Source organism: Sinocyclocheilus anshuiensis, unplaced genomic scaffold, assembly GCF_001515605.1.
Source record: "Sinocyclocheilus anshuiensis isolate Anshui unplaced genomic scaffold, SAMN03320099.WGS_v1.1 scaffold446, whole genome shotgun sequence".
Lineage (NCBI taxonomy): Eukaryota > Metazoa > Chordata > Actinopteri > Cypriniformes > Cyprinidae > Sinocyclocheilus > Sinocyclocheilus anshuiensis.
The window spans coordinates 1,478,758-1,499,046 of record NW_015544247.1 but is presented as its reverse complement, the minus strand read 5'-3'; the positions used below and the strand labels follow the sequence as shown (position 1 = coordinate 1,499,046).

General features: G+C 36.8%; 3 protein-coding genes across 3 annotated transcripts in view; 2 read left to right on the top strand and 1 right to left on the bottom strand.

The window, feature by feature from the left end:
- LOC107697721 (tectonin beta-propeller repeat-containing protein 2-like) overlaps positions 1 to 11,682 on the top strand; it is an 18,886-nt gene extending 7,204 nt beyond the window's left edge. Inside the window, exons 12-20 of the mRNA XM_016498538.1 lie at positions 2,655 to 2,835; positions 3,322 to 3,463; positions 3,695 to 3,935; positions 4,053 to 4,142; positions 4,251 to 4,484; positions 8,643 to 8,791; positions 10,617 to 10,758; positions 10,916 to 11,065; positions 11,150 to 11,682. Coding sequence (XP_016354024.1) covers positions 2,655 to 2,835; positions 3,322 to 3,463; positions 3,695 to 3,935; positions 4,053 to 4,142; positions 4,251 to 4,484; positions 8,643 to 8,791; positions 10,617 to 10,758; positions 10,916 to 11,065; positions 11,150 to 11,301 — 1,481 coding nt within the window. The 3' untranslated portion in view covers positions 11,302 to 11,682. The remainder of the gene's footprint in view (positions 1 to 2,654; positions 2,836 to 3,321; positions 3,464 to 3,694; positions 3,936 to 4,052; positions 4,143 to 4,250; positions 4,485 to 8,642; positions 8,792 to 10,616; positions 10,759 to 10,915; positions 11,066 to 11,149) is intronic.
- A 2,228-nt stretch (positions 11,683 to 13,910) lies between these two features.
- LOC107697658 (ankyrin repeat domain-containing protein 9-like) lies at positions 13,911 to 14,965 on the bottom strand (the record flags this gene model as incomplete). Its single annotated transcript, XM_016498459.1, has 1 exon — positions 13,911 to 14,965. A coding segment is annotated over one exon (924 nt), but the record flags the coding sequence as incomplete, so codon positions are not given.
- A 2,971-nt stretch (positions 14,966 to 17,936) lies between these two features.
- LOC107697657 (REST corepressor 1-like) overlaps positions 17,937 to 20,289 on the top strand; it is a 12,875-nt gene continuing 10,522 nt past the window's right edge. The window contains exons 1-3 of the mRNA XM_016498458.1: positions 17,937 to 19,014; positions 19,112 to 19,223; positions 19,906 to 19,910. Coding sequence (XP_016353944.1) covers positions 18,858 to 19,014; positions 19,112 to 19,223; positions 19,906 to 19,910 — 274 coding nt within the window. The 5' untranslated portion in view covers positions 17,937 to 18,857. The remainder of the gene's footprint in view (positions 19,015 to 19,111; positions 19,224 to 19,905; positions 19,911 to 20,289) is intronic.

Below are 20,289 nucleotides of genomic sequence, written 5' to 3'. Positions count from 1 at the left end.
AGAAACATACAAATATATTACAACTCAATAGTGCAAATAGAATAGTATTAAAAAAATATATATATATACACATTGCATGTATACAGTCTAGTGATGATGTGGACCAAAATACATATATACACATAGAGGGGGGAAAAAGAAGAAAAGAAAAAGAGAAGAAATAAATAAACTAAAATAAATTAACAAGCTGCACCTGAGCCATCACTGCTAAATGCCAGGTATCAGACAATTTCTTTCCTAGTACGCTCTTAAATGAGTTTCAATTATTCAAGAACAAGAGAAAAGACAGGTACAGCCAGGGTTAGATGTATAGGAAGGGCTGCATATAGAAATGTTATTTTAAAAAATACAACAGAAAAGTTTGCCAAATTGTATAGAAATCTTCTGTATTGCCATGAATTGCATATCTAATTTTCTCTATTTGAATAAACTGTAACAGGTCATACGTCCAGTGAAAGTAGTTGGGCGGAGAAGGATTTTTCCAGTTCAATAGTATAATTCTTTTAGCAATTATTAAGCAAAAGGCTAAAGCACTTGACTGTAAAGATAGAGACCCCTTTGTAGGATTAAGTCCAAACAGTGCCACTAAAGGACATGGTTCAACCTTTAAAAGAAAAACATCAGAGATTGATTTGAAAATTGATGTCCAAAAAGAAGTTAACTCTGGGCAAAGCTAAAAGGTTATGATAGAGAGTAGCTGGAGCTTGTCGACATCTGTCACAAATAGGATCAATTTCCAGGTTTATTTTAGACAGTTTAACTTTTGTCCAATAAATTCTGTGTAGCAGTTTGAACTGTATCAGTGAACGACGAAGAGCTTTTGACCATTCCTCATCTGAGAAAACATGGTTAAGGTCTGATTCCCAGTCTACATTTATTTTAGACAAGGATGAAGAATCTGACATTACAGTAAATTAAAAAAATAGTTTTATATATGTTGGAGACAGCACCTTTGGAAACTTTTATTTCCAAGATTTGGTCAATCTCTTGTTTAAGAGGTGCATGAGGGAAGTGAGAAAATGTATTTCTTATAAATTCAAGAGTCTGTAGATGCCTAAAGAAGTGAGCTTTTGGAAGATTGAATTTTTCTGAAAGATATGAGAAGGTTACAAAAGTGTTCTCATGAAAAAGGTCATTAATATTTACAATGCCCCTTCTAAACCATAGTGCAAATGCTCCGTCTGATATGGAAGGCAAAAAAATAAGGATTTTTATATATAGGAGACAGACACGACATTGCCTGGAAACCGAAATGTTTTCTAAATTGTTTCCAGATTTTTAGACTATGTAAAACTAAGGGGTTAGAAGAATAACAAGAAGATTTAATTGACAATGAAGAGCATAACATAGGGTAACCATACGTGCCATTTTCCCAGGACGCGTCCTGGCCAGGATTTCTATATTGCCTAAAATATCTAGGTTTTGGCTTTGTTTGCGTGTGCAGACCGATCGGTGTATGACATCAAAATACCTCGAGAGCATTTTGAAAGCATAAGGAACCGTCTGTATGATATTTTGATGTCATACACCGATCGGTCTGCACACGCAAACAAAGCCAAAACCTAGATATTTTAGGCAATATAGAAATCCTGGCCAGGACGCATCCTGGGAAAATGGCACGTATGGTCACCCCAGCTAGCATAACAACGCATGTAAAGAAACTCTGCTACAAGAATCGCATTCCATTTCAACCCATGCTGGAACCCATTAACAAAGACCGTAATGCGACTGGCTCCAATATAAATGCTATGAATATTCGCTGCCCAGTAATAAAATATAAAATGAGGAAGTGCAAATCCGCCTAATCTTTTGGGTTGCTGGAGAAATAATTTCTGAATCCTTGCTGGGCCTCCATTCCAAATAAAATCTGAAAATATTCAATCTAAAGTCTTAAAAAAAGTTTTTGGTATAAAGACCAGAATGTTTTGGAATAAGAAAAGAAATTTAGGCAAAATATTAATTTTTAATTAAATTGAATTAAAATTGGAATAAAATTATGCTTGAAAAGATCTACGTGTTTCCTTGTTACTATAACTCCCAGGTAACGAAAACAATCTGAGGCTAACTTAAATGGGAACGCTGATACTGAAAGAGCCCTTGCAGCCGAATTAATCGGGAAGAACTCACTCTTATGTAAATGTAATTTATAGCCCGAAACACTGTTTCAAAATATCCAAAACAGAAGGAAAACAGGCTTCCGGATTTGAGACGTACAACACTACATCGTCAGCATAGAGAGAAATTTTCTGTTCTTTACTTGCTCTAAAAATACCATATATATTATGAATAGAATGAAAAGCTATTGCAAGAGGCTCTGTAGCTATAGCGAGCAAAAGCGGAGAGTTTTTTGCAATTCTAGGTGTTTCCTGCTGTCACATTGTTTTGTTTTAAAGGAATGTAACTTTGGGCTGGGCTCTGCTTTGGTATTATGTAATAATGAAGAGCATAATCAACTCCTGCTGGCCATGGCCGTTACCATAAAGCTCTGTTAAAGCCTTATCATCTCTTTATGACCCCTACCAGTCCAGTAGAAGTCATTAGTACTGTGATCATACTACAAAAAATGTTGACTAGTAGCAGTTTGTGGTTTCACTGGGAACCATGAAAATATGCATAAATCAGCTGGAATACTGTTGCTCTATGTGTGTCTTCAGGGCTGAGTGTGGACAGGCCATGTGCGCGGTCAGTGAAGGTGGACTGTCCGTGCCCCATGGCGCAGATAGCAGCACGGGGCAGTGTGGTGTGGGCACTGAGCGAGCAGAGGGGCGTGTTTTACAGAGAGGGTCTCAGCAGCTACTGTGCAGAGGGGGAGCACTGGAAGTATGACACCGTCAGGTATGTTTGCCAGCATGGTTTTCTCGTAGCTGATAGCAAATTCACTATAGTGAATAAATAAAACAATTGTTCTGGACTGGTTTTACTTCAGCATTAAGATTTTACATTGGACATCAAGTTGCCACATAATGCAGTGTCAGAAGTGTGTCCACTTTATTTTGCAAATCGGAAGTATAGAATGTGTAATGTAACAAAAGTATTTGTTTAAAGTACATTTATGTAAAGTATACATGTTTTCAATAGATTAGTTATGTTTAAATACGTTTATATATATATATATATATATATATATATATATATGTCGCACCAGTTTGACAATTTGATTTATGAATATTTGATTTATGACCTGCCAACCCTAACATTGTGCTTTGTTAATTAATGTATTTCAAAGCATGTTGTTGATGTATATTGTGCATAAATTACCATTTTTTTGCTAGCTTTTGCTGTAGCATAAACATTGAGATATGTGTTTATGTGTGTCCATAGTGAGAGCCAAGGTCTGGAACCCATCTGTATTGCTCTGGGTGAGAATAACACAGTCTGGGCATTGGATACCTGTGGCAACTTATGGTTCAGAACAGGGGTCACGGCTAAAAAACCCCAGGGTGAAGATGACCACTGGTGGCAGGTACATATATGTAACGTACACATGCACAATACATCCTCTTCTACAGGATGTACAGTTGGTCAGATGTTCTGCCTGTATGTTGAGTGTTTAACACCCTTACTGTCAATGAATCACACATTTCGTGTAAAAATGCTTATTATTCCTAAAGCTTGTTGCTGCTTCCTTGCAGAAATGTTTCAGATTTTCCGAAACAGTGACCATATTTTTTGTCTTTATGACTTTTTCATTTAGGTGAGCATCACAGACTATGTGGTGTTTGATCAGGGCAGTCTTTTCCAGACTCTGATCCAGGCCACACAGACTGTCGCCACAGCCACCAGAGCTCCGGTCGAGCGGGTAGCTGAACGTCTGCGTGTGGCCTTCCTTTCCCAGCACTCCCAGTGCCAGCCTAGCCTCATCAGTGTCAGCACCAGTGGCGTGTGGATTGCTTCTGGACGCAACGAGTTTCATGTTGCCAAAGGCAGCCTCATTGGTATGACGCACTGAGCATGGGAAACATGGTGGCTTAGCACTGAAATATGCTCTTCTATTGACTGAGGATCTTGTTTGAAAATTTCATTATTTTATAGTGATGTTTATCTGAATGCAGGGACATTTTGGAAAAGTATTGTACCCAGAGGAACAGCTTCTGCCACAAAATGGGCCTTTGTGTTCTCCTCTGCTGTTCCAGCTAAAGAGGGTATGTAGAAATCCTGTCTTCCTCTTCAAATCATGCAGTATCTGTTGTCTTGCAGAAAGCAAGTAAATATTATTATACACAATTAAAATCTCGCTGATGTCTCCACAGGGAGTTTCCTATGGTTAGGTCAGAGCAGGAAAGACCTGTTCTGTATTTGGGACCAAGACCTCCAGATGCGGCCCTTCACCATACAGTTTCCCCCAGACGTAGAGATGGTGCAGCTCTCTGCCTGTCGTGACGCTCTGTGGGGTTTAGATCACTACGGTCGTGTCCACATCCGCACTTTATCAGCCAGTTGCTCCACAGGAATGCACTGGACATTGCTGGACCTCAGCCAACTTGGTGAGAGAATTTTCTTTCCATTGACAATAGATTTATCAGTGGATCACGTGCCGGCTAAATTTAAGCTCTTGTAATGTGAGAACACCAAATCCAAAACCAAAAACATTTAGAGGAAAATAATATATTAATGCATTTGTGGCATTGTTTTCATGAAAATGAAGCACCCCCCATTTTCATTACATGTTTTTGCCATCAGTATCATCAGTATTAAAACAAATATGATCATTATGACTTTACAATTTAAAGGGGTGCTATTATACTTTTCCACTTTTTCAACTTTAGTTAGTCTAATGTTGCTGTTTGAGCATAAAAAAGATCTGCAAAGTTCATTTGTTAACATTAGTTAATGTTAACTAACATCAACAAACAATGAACGATGCATTACACTATTTATTCATCTTTGTTAATGTTATTTAATAAAAATACAGTCATTCATTGGTTATTCATGTTAGTTCACAGTGCATTAACTAATGTTAACAAACACAACTTGTGATTTTAATAATGAATTGGTAAATGCTGAAAGTAGCATTAAGATTAATAAATGGTGTAGAAGTATTGTTCATTCTTAGTTCATGTTAACTAATGTAGTTAACTAATGTTAACTAATTAACCTTATTGTAAAGTCTTACCATTTATTTAGTTATTTATACTTCTAATGGCAGAGCAAAGTTTTCTGCAGCCATTACTTCAGTGTTGATGAGCTGAAAGTTTAAAAGAACAGCATTTATTTGATATGGAATTTCTGTAATTTACTGTTACTTTTCATCAATTCGATGCTTGCTGAATAAAAGTGTTAATTGAACATAATGGTAGTGAGAATTTGTGGGGGTGATTTAAGCAACAATACAAAAAGACATTTTTATTCATTTGCATTCATTTGTTTGTTTGTTTATTTATTTACTTGCTTGCTTTGGGGTGAATTTGTAATGTATGTAAGATTCACCCAATCCGTTTTTTTTTTTTGTTTAATTTTATTAATAACTAAAAATGATCCCTACAAAAAGGTCTTCAGACCTACTTACTAGAGTGTTTTTTTTTTTTGCTTGTTTGCATTCACTCACGTATGCATTAGGTAACACTTAATAGTCTTCCTACACTTCCTGACACATGATTTAAATAATGTGCTCCTCAAGGTCTCAAGTGCCGTATACACAGGTCATGTGTGACAGAATGACGCATGTTGGGCATACCTTGTTGAGGACCCTCTCCTGTTTCTCCTAGTTCAGATTACCATGTCTCCTGGCTGTCCACATGGTGTGCCGCTGACATACTTCAGTCATATTCACGCATAACCAGCCCACTTCCACAGAAGCGACACTCCTACTAAACACACACATCTTTCACTTTCGTGTCTTAATTTCCATTTCTTGGAATCTTGAGCTTCCAGCAGGTTAAATAGCAAGCTATGGTTTTATGTATCAAAACCGCCTGTTGCTAGGGGTCCTGTTTATATTTTTACTTCAAGCAGGTGGTTCTTGCATAACACATGTTTTGTAATAAAGCCGGTAAGCTAACTATCAAAGGTCATGAGAGGAAGAGATCAGTCCTTTAGTATTGAATTTTGCAGTGATTAGGCTTTAGGAATGCATTAAACACACATTTAATCAGTGAATTTGGTAACGAGACACAAGTTTACAATCTCCCAAATGCAATCAGTGCAGCTTTCCGCTGAAATGACAATGCAGGCTGATCTAATCTGATTACATCAGACATATTTTAATTACACGACTTGCACTTCAGTGCTGTCAATGTAAGGCGTTTGTTTATTGTTTGTCACACACAAGTGTGTGTGTTTTGTGTCTGTGTGTGCGTGTGTTTGTGATGTGGTAGGATGGAGACACAAATAGGCAAAGCCATGTGATGGAACAGCTGTAGCCCTGTCCGTCTCAGGTGGTTTTCGTTTGAGCGGCAATGTGAAAGATGAGTCTGGGGCTAGTCCTGGATCTATGGGCATTTTTAGATCGGGCACATGATGTTTTCAGTGTTTTTAGACTCAGGCCTATGGACCAAGTCTCAGAGAGGGTTATTGGAGTTGGTCAGGTTTAATGAAGCATCTTGAAATACTGGTTCTTTAGAGCCTTGTTTTGTTTTACATGTCCTCAATGAGTTGTCACGTTTCAGGAAAACTCTTAAAATGCTACAGCAGGAAAACAGTAATGGCTTAGAAAAAGGCCGTACAATGAACTGAAGCGTCAGCTTTGCTTTATCTTTGTTCTGTTGGTAATGAATCAGCACAGTATGTAAAGAGCTCTTGCGGCCAAAGGCCACGGGTGTGACGACATCTGAGTATCTCTTGTTTTCATTCATTGTGTTCATCAAGCCCTCACAACATTTTTTTTGCATTGATTTGGTAGATAGGGGTGTTTCGTACTATCTAACTCAGCGAAAGAATGTGAAACAGCACATTAATAGTAGAAAAATACATTTGAAGTTTTCTGTTTTTCAGTTTTGCTTTAGGTGACAGTTATATTTAAACAACTACATTTAAAAAGGTATTCCTTTCATACGAAAAAATATTGAACTAGGTGGCATCTGCAAAAAAAAAAAAAAAAGAGCTGTTATTTGTTTGAAAACCAGAAAGAGTCCAAATACTTTTATCTTAATTTTTATCTTAACAGTTCTGTGTATAATTTTATATTCACTAACATTCAAAAGTTTGGGGTCGGTAAGATTTTTAAATATGTTCCTTATGATCGACAGGGCTGCATTTATTTGATCAAAAATACAGTAAAAACTGTAATGTTGTGAAATAGTATTGCAATTTAAATTAAGCATTTTCTATTTTAACATATTTTAAAATTTAGTTTATTCCTGTGATGGCAAAAGCTTTTCAATTTTTCAATTTTCAGCATCATTACTCCAGTCTTCAGTTTTCTGTTTTTCAGTTTTGCTTTAGGTGACAGTTATATTTAAACAACTACATTTAAAAAGGTATTCCTTTCATACGAAAAAATATTGAACTAGGTGGCATCTGCAAAAAAAAAAAAAAAAGAGCTGTTATTTGTTTGAAAACCAGAAAGAGTCCAAATACTTTTATCTTAATTTTTATCTTAACAGTTCTGTGTATAATTTTATATTCACTAACATTCAAAAGTTTGGGGTCGGTAAGATTTTTAAATATGTTCCTTATGATCGACAGGGCTGCATTTATTTGATCAAAAATACAGTAAAAACTGTAATGTTGTGAAATAGTATTGCAATTTAAATTAAGCATTTTCTATTTTAACATATTTTAAAATTTAGTTTATTCCTGTGATGGCAAAAGCTTTTCAATTTTTCAATTTTCAGCATCATTACTCCAGTCTTCAGTGTCACATGATTCTTCAGAAGTTATCCTAACATGCTGACTTAGTGCTTAAGAAACATTTCTTATTATTATAAATGTTGAAAATGTTTGTACTTTTTTTGTAGAAACATTATTTCAGAAAAGCATTTATTTTAAATATATTTTTTGTAACATTATAAATGTTTTACTTTTGATCAGTTTAATGCATCCTTGCTGAATAAAAGTGATTTCTTTCCATAAATAATCTTATTTACCAAACTTTTGAGCAATAGTGTAAATATTAAATAATGTGTTTTGATCATATATATTGCTTAGTAGATATGAAATCATACTGCAAAATGAATAATGCCATGGAAAGTGTGACAGACGATATGAGCTGTAAAAGGAGAGAATGTGTGCTAGTGTATCACACAAGACCCCTGTGCAGTTCTAGAGCCCCCCCCCCCCCCCACAGTCCTACTGGTCACTAAAGAGTCTGGAAAAATGGCCCTGGATGTCCTTGACATGTACATTAGTGAAATGGTGCTAGATGTGATGTATGGTGTGGAGCTTAACTCGGACATCCTGCACAAAGTCACAGTCCATTTTGTCAGTCACCCTGAGATGGATTGTGATGGCTGAATATTTCCAGGCACAGTGAGGCATTTAAGGAATTTCGAGACATGAAAAGTGTATTAAAAAGTAACCTTTCAAAACTTTTGTGTGTAATTTAACTTGCACTTAAAGATGTGCTATTTTCTAAGTATTTTCCCTTAACCTTACATTAATGGAATGTTCATTCTCTGAACCTCTCATGTGCCAATCATATTTCACTGGAATATCATAGTGACATGGGAAATCTCGCTTTTGCTCTCTCTGTTACTCCCTCACAGGACACGTGAAGTTTCTCAGTTTGTCTTGTGGCAGTCAGAATGTTTGGGCGTGTGATAGTAATGGAATGGTGTATTTTCGGGTTGGAACTCAACCTTTGAACCCCAGCATGATGCTCCCTGCCTGGATCTGCATCGAACCTCCCGAACAGGTAAACAAGCATGACATGACTGTACTGCCTGCTAAATCCTAACTGTAATGCCGTTTCATCTCATACACAAGCTTACATCCAGTTAAATACTGTTCAAAATGTTCAAAAGCTTGGGGTCAGTAAGATTTATTTAAAAAAAAAAATTTAAGATTTATTTTTGCCATTTTAAGGCTTTTTATTTAGATAGGACAGTAGGTTGACAGGAAGTGAAGTGGGTGAGAGAGAGAGGTGGGGGGGTGGGATCGGGAAAGGTCCACGAGCCGGGACTCGAACTCGGGACGCCTGAAGCGCAAAGGCGCTACATGTTGGCGCGCTGCCCACGAGGCCATCGGCGCCAACAGTAAGATTTATTTTAAAGAAATTAATACTTTAATACATTACATTGATCAAAATTGAAAATACATATTTGTTTAAGAAATAATCAAAGGTGAAATAAATCTAAATGTATTAGGTTTTTCCACAAAAATATTAAGCAGCACAACTGTTTTCAACATTGATAATAAAAATAAATATTTCTTGAGCAGCAAATCAGAATATTAGAATGATTTCTGAAGGATCATGTGACACTGAAGACTGGAGTAATGGCTGTTTTGCCGTCACAGGAATTATATTTGAAAATATATTAAAATAGAAAACAGTTATTTTAAATTGTAATAATATATCACAGTATTACCTTTTTACTGTATTGGTGTGCAAAAGAGGGACTTTCAAAAACATTAAAGGGGTGGTTGATTGCGATTTCACTTTTTTAACGTTAGTTAGTGTGTAATGTTGCTGTTTGAGCATAAACAATATCTGCAAAGTTACGAAGCTGAAAGTTCAATGCAAACGGAGATATCGTCTTCTCTGCCGGAATTCTGGCAGTTTAATGGCTACAAAAACGGCTGGTAGGGACTACAACAAGTTACTTCCCGGGTTCGTGACATCACAAATCCAGATAAACCCCGCCCAGGGGAAAAGGCAGCAAAGGGGGCGAGGCCATGCAGCGCTGCTTTAGAAAAGAGGAAGAGAAAACTAGAGGTGCACGTAAAAATCTATTCATATATGAATCGCGATTCTGTCTTCTAACGATTCTAATGGATTCACAAGATTCAAAATCAATGAAGTATGAGACAACAACAAACAAAAAACATAGGCCTACCATTAAAAGCCATGCTTGCACAGGTTCTGCACGATCCTCTTCAATAATATCCTCTGCTTCTCTATCGGGCTCAAACTGATAAGCGATATTAACGACGCCTTTGTTTACAATACAACCGGAGCACATGCCGCTGAGGTGAGAGGTGGGACGTTAGACGCGCACTAGAGGCGGTTAGGCGGACTAGCTAACCAATCAGAGCCCATAGCCTATTTCTGAGGGTGGGGCTTCATAAAAACAGGAAAATATCAGCCCGTTTCTCAGAGAAGGGACAGAGCGGTGTGGAATAAAGGTAAATTATGTGAAAAATAATGCGGTTTTTTTTTTTAAACGAAACATTAACACATGTTAGACTGCACCCCATAAACACAATCAAGCCTAGAAAAAAAACAGTGAACCACCCCTTTAAAACATCTTACCAACTCCAAACTTTTGAACAATTACCAAACTATTATCATAATTCATGTGAAAATACTACCAAGTTTGATGTCCTCAAATTCTAAAGAAAAAACACCTGACCATCCGAATACTGATTCCATACTGAAATTCTTGTTTACAGTAACAATTTTTTTTCAATGAATCGTTCCTACCATGACCAGTGAGGGATAATTTGGCCCTTGGAATACACCATGGGATTATTTCACCAACCTTATGCACTTTTCTTATTCTCATGTTCTCTTTGAGCAGCCTGCTGGCCTTTATCTGGTGAAAATTCAGACGAGTCCTAATGACAGCATGTTGTGGGCGCTGGACAACAGAGGCAATGTGCATGTGCGCGTCGGCATCACTGAGGAGATGCCTGTTGGAACTGCCTGGGAACACATTCCTGGTATACCTTCATTACATAATCTCATCTGCTGTTTTTATTATTCTTGTATTCAGACTCTATTATTCTTCAACTCATTTTCATAGATGTTTAATTAGAGCAGGAACTCATTTGACTGGTCGTTGGTTCAAGTTTGTGTTTTGTTTTTTCAAAATTGTAGGACTACAGGCAAGTCAACTGGTTCTAAGTCTGAGGACCGCTTGGGTTCGCCTTTATAATGGTGCAGTGGCTCGTCGATACGGCATTACAGAGAAGAACCCAGCTGGAGACTACTGGAAGAAGATCCCAGGACTGGTCAGCTGGCTTGCAGGTGAGTGTTTAAAATCGGTTAATGATAAAATGAGCATCTGCACATGTAAATGATAAAAACTGACCAAGTAGTTGTCTTTTGCAGTGACCCCGATGGATGAACTGTGGGCAGTTGCTCCTACTGGTGCTCTCAACAAGCGCCTTACCAAGACTCTGCAAAACTGTAGGAGCAAAAACCATGGTAACATGGGTTCTCTGAGTGGAGAGGAGCTGGAGGAAGAGTGGGAGGTGATTTAGATGCCACTAATTGTGTCAAAGCATCCCAGAATCACTGTTCTGTGAAATTTCTTTCTAGGCACTTTACTCATTTCTTCTTAAAGGAGTAGTTCACCTAAAAAAATTAAAATTCTGTCATCATTTACTCATCCATATGTTGTGAGTATGTTACGCTCTATTGAAACCTTTCTGATGGTGTGTGTTTTTTTTAATGCACCTTGTGACCTGAAATTGTTTACCCATTTTGTTTTATCCAGCACATTATTTATTAAGTTAATTAACTTAATATCCACATACACGGTTAGATCAGTTATTTTTTAACTCATGTTGATTTAAGGAGGTTCTGTTTATACATTATCATTCAAAAGTTTGGGGTCAGTAAGATTTTTTTTTATTTTATATTATTTTTATATAAGCAAGGATGCATTGAAGTGATCAAAAGTGACAGTAAAGACATTTCTAATGTTACAAAAGATTCCAAATATTTATTTCCCTTTTAACTTTGTTCATCAAACAGTCCTGAAACCAAATCTATCATGGTTTCCTCAAAATTATTAAGCAGCACATCTGTTTTCAACATTGATAATAAAAATAAATGTTTATTAAGCAGCAAATCAGCATATTAGAATGAGTGCTGAAGGATCATGTGACACTAAACAAAAGGCATTTTAAAACATATAAAAAAAAAAAAAAGCAAACAATTATTTTAATTCGTAATAATATTTCAGAATATTACTGTTTTACTGTGTTTTTGATCAAATAAATGCTGCCTTGTTGAGTGTAAGAGACTTTCATTCAAAAAAAAAGAATTTGAAATCATACCAACCTTAAACGTTTGAATGGTAGTGTACTGTATACTAATGCACTTTGCTCACAAAATAGGGAAATGTTTAATGTTAATCTGTTTATAGCTATGATCTACTGCGTTGGGGGGTAGATTATGTAAATATCGCTTATTTGACTAAACACATTTTATTATCATTATAGGTACAGGAAATATATGCTACAATATAGTTCAGACTAACAAACATTAGGGCATTTGGAAAGGCAGGGTGTGTGTGTTTTTTTTTTTATCTGATTGTTATGTGAAAGGGAACAAGGCATAAGTTGGCTTTAGTTGAAGAAGGGATTCAGCTTTATCTGTAAATACACTTGTACCTTGTTAAATACTTGACAGGAGTAAAATCATGGTAGCATTTGGCACATATCTGTGTGTCGTATAGAGAGCATGGTCTCTGACTTGCCTCTGTCTACACTTTAGTGACGTTTTGGAGTTTAATGTGAGGTATTTTAAAAGGATGGTTTGACTCTTAACTCTTAAAACAGAAACTATTTGAACTTGCTACTTGGTTGATAGAATCTATCATAGAAAAATACTATATATTAATGCTGGACGAGCATTCTTCATATACGTCCATATAAAGAAAGCATCTTGATGAGTAATCTATCATAGATAACTAAATAGAAATTCAGTGCTAGGTCTGATGTTTCATTTTCTCTCCTCTCTCTTTAGTGTCTGACTGTGAAGTGTTTGTAAATCTTCCTTTTTGAGATTTTTACACCTCAGTAATGCATCATATGCAGATAGATTTAAATTACCATGTAAGCATGGCTACGAGTTGTTTTAGTTATTGTTACATTTGCAATTGTTTTGGCCTGTTCTGCCCCACTAATTTCAGTTGTGCACTTAGACCATATTGTAAGTCCAATTAAAGTGATAAATGTGGTACACTGGACATGTAATGCTAAGCCAGTGTGGTTTAAGTGGTGATGCAGCTAAATGTGAACTCACATATTAAACTATGCGGTCTTTACTCCATGCTTAGTCATGACAAACTTACAAATAAAATGTTTACAGAAAGTGTCTCTGCATTTTGTGGTTTATTTGTAACAATGTGATATTACAGATGATGTACGCTACCAAATGTTCAGATTCAGAATTTATTTCAAATGTTCTTGTTTGTTTGTTTTTTAAGGAAATTAATACTTTTAAATTAATCAAAAGTGACAGTAAGTTCATTTATGTTATTAAAGTTTTCTGTTTTAAATAAATGCTATTCTTTCATTTTTAAGAATCCTGAAAAAATGTATCATGGTATTAGTTCTCACTAAAATATTAAGCAACACAACTGAAAGAAGTTATTTTAAAATTGTAATACTATTTCACAATATTACTGTCTTACTGTAATTTAAACTGCATGGATATTAATTTACACTTTGTAACTAGTGTTTTTTTTTTTGTATGAATCAAACCAAATAGTTTTTTTTTTAAGTCAACAAGTTCCCAGCATACGTAGGAGCCCCTTTGTCTTTAAAAAGGATCCCATGAAGTTGTCTGCATATCCCATGCAAAAAAGCGAAGAGGAGCTTTGAAACTCAGAAGCTCAAATGTGATGGTTTTGATTGTTTCATCTTTCTTACTGCAAATATTTTAATTAGTGTTATTATTTAGTTCATCCTAAAATGAAGAAAATCATACTATTAAAGATTAGCATTGCCTATATGTTCAGACATTTAGTTCATGTGAAGACAGAGGATGTCTTGTGATTTTTGTTTCATAAAACCCAAGATGCGCCTTGAACTGAATCTGAAAAATTAAGCTCCAAGGCAACAAATGCAAAAAATATATATTTTAATAATTATACAGTGTCTTTCACAATGCGACTATACAACATCAAACTATTCACACATTTACAGAGCTTTCCACATACACTCAAACCTGAATATTTCAAGAAAGAATTGAGTCAAACTATGTACTTTATTAGATTTGATCCAGTCTGAAGTCCAGGGGTTTCAGAAAGTCCGGCAGTGAGTCCAGCTGATCTGTGGGAATGGACTGGCTGAGCTTCTGCATGGCCTGAACGAACAGCGAAGGAGGTCCTGATCCTGAAAGCCACTGGAAGGCCTGCTCTCCTAGGAGCGCCCTCCACACATCGCCACTGTCCTGCAACTGTCTCTTCGTCCGGAAGCGAAATGTGGGCATGAATAAAATGAGGTAGCCGAGGCAGATGCGCTTCGCCCGCATGTCAAAGTCACTCTGGCAGATATGGCTGAGTAAACAGTCCAGGGGGGTGTTCCCTGTCAGGTCCGTTGCGTAAGGACACGCGCCGTGACCCAGCAACAGTACCAAGCACTCGGGACGCACCAGATCACACGCGAGATGCAGCGCGGTTTTGCTGCCGTCGGTGTGGACGCATCCGTGACGGTTCAGGTAGCTCCGTCTGTCGCAGTCTGTGAGGTCTTTAATGGTGGCCATGATCATTTTCAGGATGTTGATGCGGTTGTAGCGGACGGCTATGGCCAGGTGCGGTGTGGTGGACGCCTGGCAGCAGCAGAAGCTTCTGCTGGGCATCTCCAGCGCGCCGGTGGAGAACCTGTTGAGTAAATAACGCGCATACTGCTGGTGATCATGTACCAGCGCGTACAGAAACGCCTCCGACGGGGAGTACGCGCACGCCTGTCCGTCATCTTCCCAGTGAAACACCTCCATTGTCCGCATGTCCTCCAGGACCCACACCGGCAACAGGTCCCGGACAGCCTGATAAAATGCAAATGAGGATTTTTGGCATTGTTTCGGGGATTTATAATCCGCGCGGCTCTCGTACATCCCCAGATCCAAAGGAATCGTGAGTTCCGCTGTTATAATAAACGTTTTTGGGGGGCTGTTTGGATTTAAAATGACGATTTAAAGGCTTTTACGTGGATATTCAGTGCAGCCAGAACTGACACTGACTGAACCATCTGTGAGAATATAGATGCGTAACCCAGAAGGCCAGGCAGAATAATAAATGAAAAACAAGGCGGTAATCTCGTACGATAGTGTCTAAAACCGTTCACCCGCCTTCAAACCCCACTACAAGCTCAGCCGAGAGTTTATATATGATGGGCAGCCCGTGTTGGTTTGCGCCTATCGCTGCGCTCTTTGCCATTGGACGCTGGCGCACGTCACCAGGGTACAAAGTGCCTCCAACTTCTCCTTATTAGTGTAGAACGCATGTGTGCGTATGTTTGGGCGCTATCGAGTGACCCTCGCGCATTCAGTACATTCAGCGCGAGTCTTGTTACATAATATTTCACAGACCGAGCCATGCGCTCTTTGCACGGGGTGATCTACCTGATCTGTTTATTATGGCACCCTGTAAACGTTTATTATTATGGGTGAACGATTAAGTATTTTTCCTTGAGGTTATATAATTGTATATATGCACAATCAAGAATTGTATTTATTTATTGAAGTTAAGAGATTTTTTTAAGAAATAAAGGGTAAAATATGTCTAAGTAAAAATTAATCAAATTGGTCGACAATCAGACTGAGCTGCAGTAGTCAAGTGGATCTACATAAAAAGGGAAGACTTAAATGTGCTGAGGAACACGTGCGCCATCTAGCGGATGTGTATTATGATTGTATTTTTTTCCCCCCAGAAAAAAAAAGTTAGTTTATCACTTTATCTCCAATCAGGTGATCAGATGAACCGTAATCAGATGTAATAACATGTAATTACAGCCTGTGTAGCAATACTGCATAGACATATTACTGCAAAAATTGTACTGTTTGGATTTGACCGGCGTTTAGATTTAATTATTCAGAATATTGTTAAATACATTTTACACTACACAAATTCATTTGCAGCTGTGTGCTGTTTTTATGCTGTTCATTTACATTTACATTTACATTTAGTCATTTATTTACCAGAATGTTGTCTGCAATACAATTGCGTGTGTAAATTAAGTCAAGTTGGTTGCCTGATTTGTGCGTGCTTGTAGTGGTAAGTCGTTTGAGATCAAATGAAGCAAGGAGTGAATGGAAGTCTGTAGCATAAGGCTAGCACTAGTGTTCATCCCACTAGTGTTCAGGGTCTCAGAGAGATCTCACCACATTTGCAATAAAAATTATTATAAATTTGTTTTGAGATGCTACCAGTGTTGGGGAAAGTTACTTTTAAAAGTAATGCTTTACAATATCGTGTTACTCCCTAAAAAAAAAGTAACTATTTGCGTTACTTACTTTTATGAAAAGTAATGTGTTACATCACTTTTGCATTACTTTTTCTCACCTGGGCTGGGCTTGCTTACAAAAAATAAATTGATAACAATAACACTCTTATTTCAGCAATAAATAACACACACACACAAATGTGATGTTTAACTAAAATCATTTTTGCTTATCTGTATGGTTGAATTGGACCATCAAAGGTCAGCAGTGAGAATTAATACATAAAGTATATTTGTATTTACCAGATTTGAACAGATTATTGCAATTTTACGGAATATTCTGAGTTTGCATTTCACAGTTTTTATTCATTTCTAGGAATACTGAATCTGTTTTTTAACAGGTAAATTGAGTAAATACATGTTTAGTCTAGAACTCCAATAACCATCACAAACGCACATGCCTCTGCACTTACTCCCGAATTCTCTCAACATGAAAACAAGAGAGATCTCAATCAATATATGATAAACAAAGTAACTTGTGTTTCTTATTTGAATAAGTAATTCAGATATTTTGTTATAAGTTTTAAAAGTAATGTGTTACTTTACTAGTTACTTGAAAAAAAGTAATCTGATTACGTAACTCAAGTTACATGTAATGCGTTACCCCCAACACTGGATGCCACCATATACACAAAGAAACACAATGTAGACTTGGCATGACCAGAAAATAATACCTTTATATAACTAATAAAGGTTGTGTATTGCTACAGGCACAGATATCCTGATGGCTTAGTAGTCTTTGGACAGATGTACCTCAAATCAGTCAGAATGTATACTAGCATCACATTAAATAATATGTATCCCTTCCAAATAGGCTACTAATCTAATAACTAATATTTTAAATATTAGTAAGTAATCCAATACTGACTAGAAAAAATCAATTCAATTTTAAATATTCATTAGACACTATAAAATTTTTATTTACTAGTAACTATTCAAATAGTTACTGACTCTATTCCAGTTGTAGTAGTCTGAAGAGACACTAGTGCCAATTTTTAAGACAATTGTGCATTCCAGTTGTTACTAGTATGATTCTAGTCTTAAGATTTTTTTTATTGAATTTGAATATAAAAATACCTATAGCCTATATGTATATGTAGTAAGACAAGAAATGTTACAACTTACAAGTAACAACTGGAACAGATCTAGTGTCTCATAAATGTGACCCTGGACCACAAAATCAGTCATAAGGGTACATTTTTTGAAATGGAAATTTGAAATGTTAATTTATACATCATCGTAAAGCTGAATAAATAATGAATAAATAAGCTTTCCATTGATGTATGGTTTGTTAGGATAGGACACTATTTGGCCGCGATACAACTATCTGAAAATCTGGAATCTGAGGGTGCAAAAAAGTCAAAATATTGAGAAAATCGCCTGTAAAGTCATCCAAATCAAGTTCTTAGCAATGCACATCACTAATCAAAAATTAAGTTTTGATATATTGCTGTAGGAATTTTTCAAAATATCTTCATGGAACATGATCTTTACTTAATATCCAAGTGATTTTTGGCATAAAAGAAAAATCGATAATTTTGACCCATACAAAGTATTGTTGGCTATTGCTACAAATATACCCCTTGCTACTTATGACTTGTTTTGTGCTCCAGGGTCACAAATAGCCTATGTACTAGGATGTAATAACAAGACATTAACATACTAGCCAATGGACAAAAATGCAAGGCTGTAACCATGTCTTGAAAATTGTAATGGATGTAGAAAGTAAATGATAGAACTTTCTTTCTTTTCTTTTCTTTTTTTAGGTGAACTATGTTTTGTAACTTTTTGAGCACACCTGACATTTGAGGGTTTCTTGTCCAAATTAAAAAATAAAGTTAAACTAACATTTAAAATAAAAATGTTGTTTTATTACATGACTCTGCTAACCATGACCTAAAAAGCCATTTAAGTGCAAGCCACACATGTTCTAGTTTAATTATGTGGATGATAACTCTCCCACTTGAGTTTTATGAAGCAGTGTGATGGTTAATGGTATGCTGCAAAACAGCATCAAGAATATCAAATATAAAGGGGATCTTTTTGCTATGGTGATGCATTGATGGTTTTCACTAAACTAGTCCATAAGTAGGGAGTGCCAGCTGATGCAACGGCTTATGGTTGTCTAGAGTTGTTTTTCATGCACATAGATGTTTTCTAGACAAACACTGCTTCGACGCTTGGTCTCGGGAAATAATTAGCTTGTTCATTGTGTGCAGAAGTTTGAATTTCTTCCTTGAAGAGGAACTGACGTTAGCTAAAGCAGGTCAATCAGAGAAAGAGAGAGAGAGAGCGAGAGAGCTAACGCTAGAGCAGCCGCACTGTCTGGTAGCACTGCAGCCGTATGTGCTTTTATCTGCCTCCAAAGCTAAACTTCACTTATTAACGCGACTGGGGGAAATATAATGCATTCGATGCACATTTTTGAGTGTTCGTAACTCTATATTGCCAGTTGGGGGAGTTTGCATCAGTGCAGGACGGTGTTATTTGTTTCAGATCAGAGCAGTTGAGCTGAGTTAGCTTAGCTATAGCGAGCAGCCAGCGAGCCCAAGTTCCTTCAAGCTCCTTTGCGTTTCGCTGTCAAGATGCCTGCGATGTTGGAGAAGGGCACCGCTGAGATATCGGGTAAAAGAAGGGGCAGAAACTCTGTGAATAATCCGGCCAAAAGTTTTACTTCAAATGGGAACAGCAACCATTCATGGGAGGAAGGAAGTTCGGGTTCCTCAAGTGATGACGAGCATGGTAAGTCATTGTGGTAGCCTCGGTCGCTCTTCACAAGTTCATACACTTCTGATGAATGTAATCAGTTCATCTTATTTGTTCTTTTGTCACTCACAAGGTGCAGGCGGGATGCGAGTTGGACCGCAGTATCAGGCAGTTGTTCCTGATTATGATCCTGGTTTGTGGCTTTTGAGTGTTGGAAGGTTCATTGACAACACAGGGTGGATGGCGTAATAGCCTCAAACACTGTCCGGAATAGTTCGTCCGTTTAGTGCACTTCATGTTTAGCAAGAATAATATTAAATTTTTTTGTCTCGCTGGCAACCTACATTGAAAGTGGTCAATTGTTGTTATGAAAAAGAGGTTAAAACAAAAACAAAATATAAAATAAAAAACTTTAGTTGGTTGACTATTGTTTGAAACTTGAGGTGATGATAATGAGCACCTGATGTGTCCTGATGTGTCAACTGTATATTTGGTAAGAAAACTGCATTTATCCGGCATTAAAAAAAAAAAAAAAAGAAGTATGTAATTCTGATTTCATTTAATTTCCCTGAACTTTAAACATTTAATTTTTATTGTTACTCAAATATCAAAAGAGTGTTAATTGGCTCTATAAATATGAAAAGTTTTTTTTTTAATGTATATTGGCACTCCATGTTTCACAGTGGTATTGTTCAGACACTTCTGTTGTGTGATTCATGCAAAAAAAGTGAACACACAAAATTTTGACCCGCTTGAGCATGCAGACTAGCCCGAAATGGCATCATTAGCCAACAGTTGAGTCTAGCGCTGGACTGTTTGTCTAGCCAATGGAAGACAAGAGGCTTGTGCTGATGCAGCCAATGAAACGGATTGTGTTCAAAATGAAACACTGGCTTCCAATTACTGTATAATACTTTGTTTTTTTAGAAATGGTATGTGAGATACGCATCAATTCTACAATTTGCATAGAATAGTAGTTTGATAGTATGCTGTTCCAGAGGAGACGAGAGCAGTGGATTTGCTTTCTTCAGACTTGTGCACTCAGAAAACCGTATATCAGAAGTTTAAACTAATATGGTTTAAAATGCATGATTTCAGTGAGATAGACATAATTAAAGGGTTACTCCACACCAAAATGAAAATTTTGTCATTAATCACTTACCTAGATATTTTGGATGAAAACCTGGAGGCTTGTGACTGTCCCATTGACTGCCAAGTAAATAACACTGTCAAGGCCCAGAAAAGTATGAAAAGCATTGTCAGAATAGTCCATCTGCCATCAGTGGTTCAATCTGAATTTTATGAAGCGAC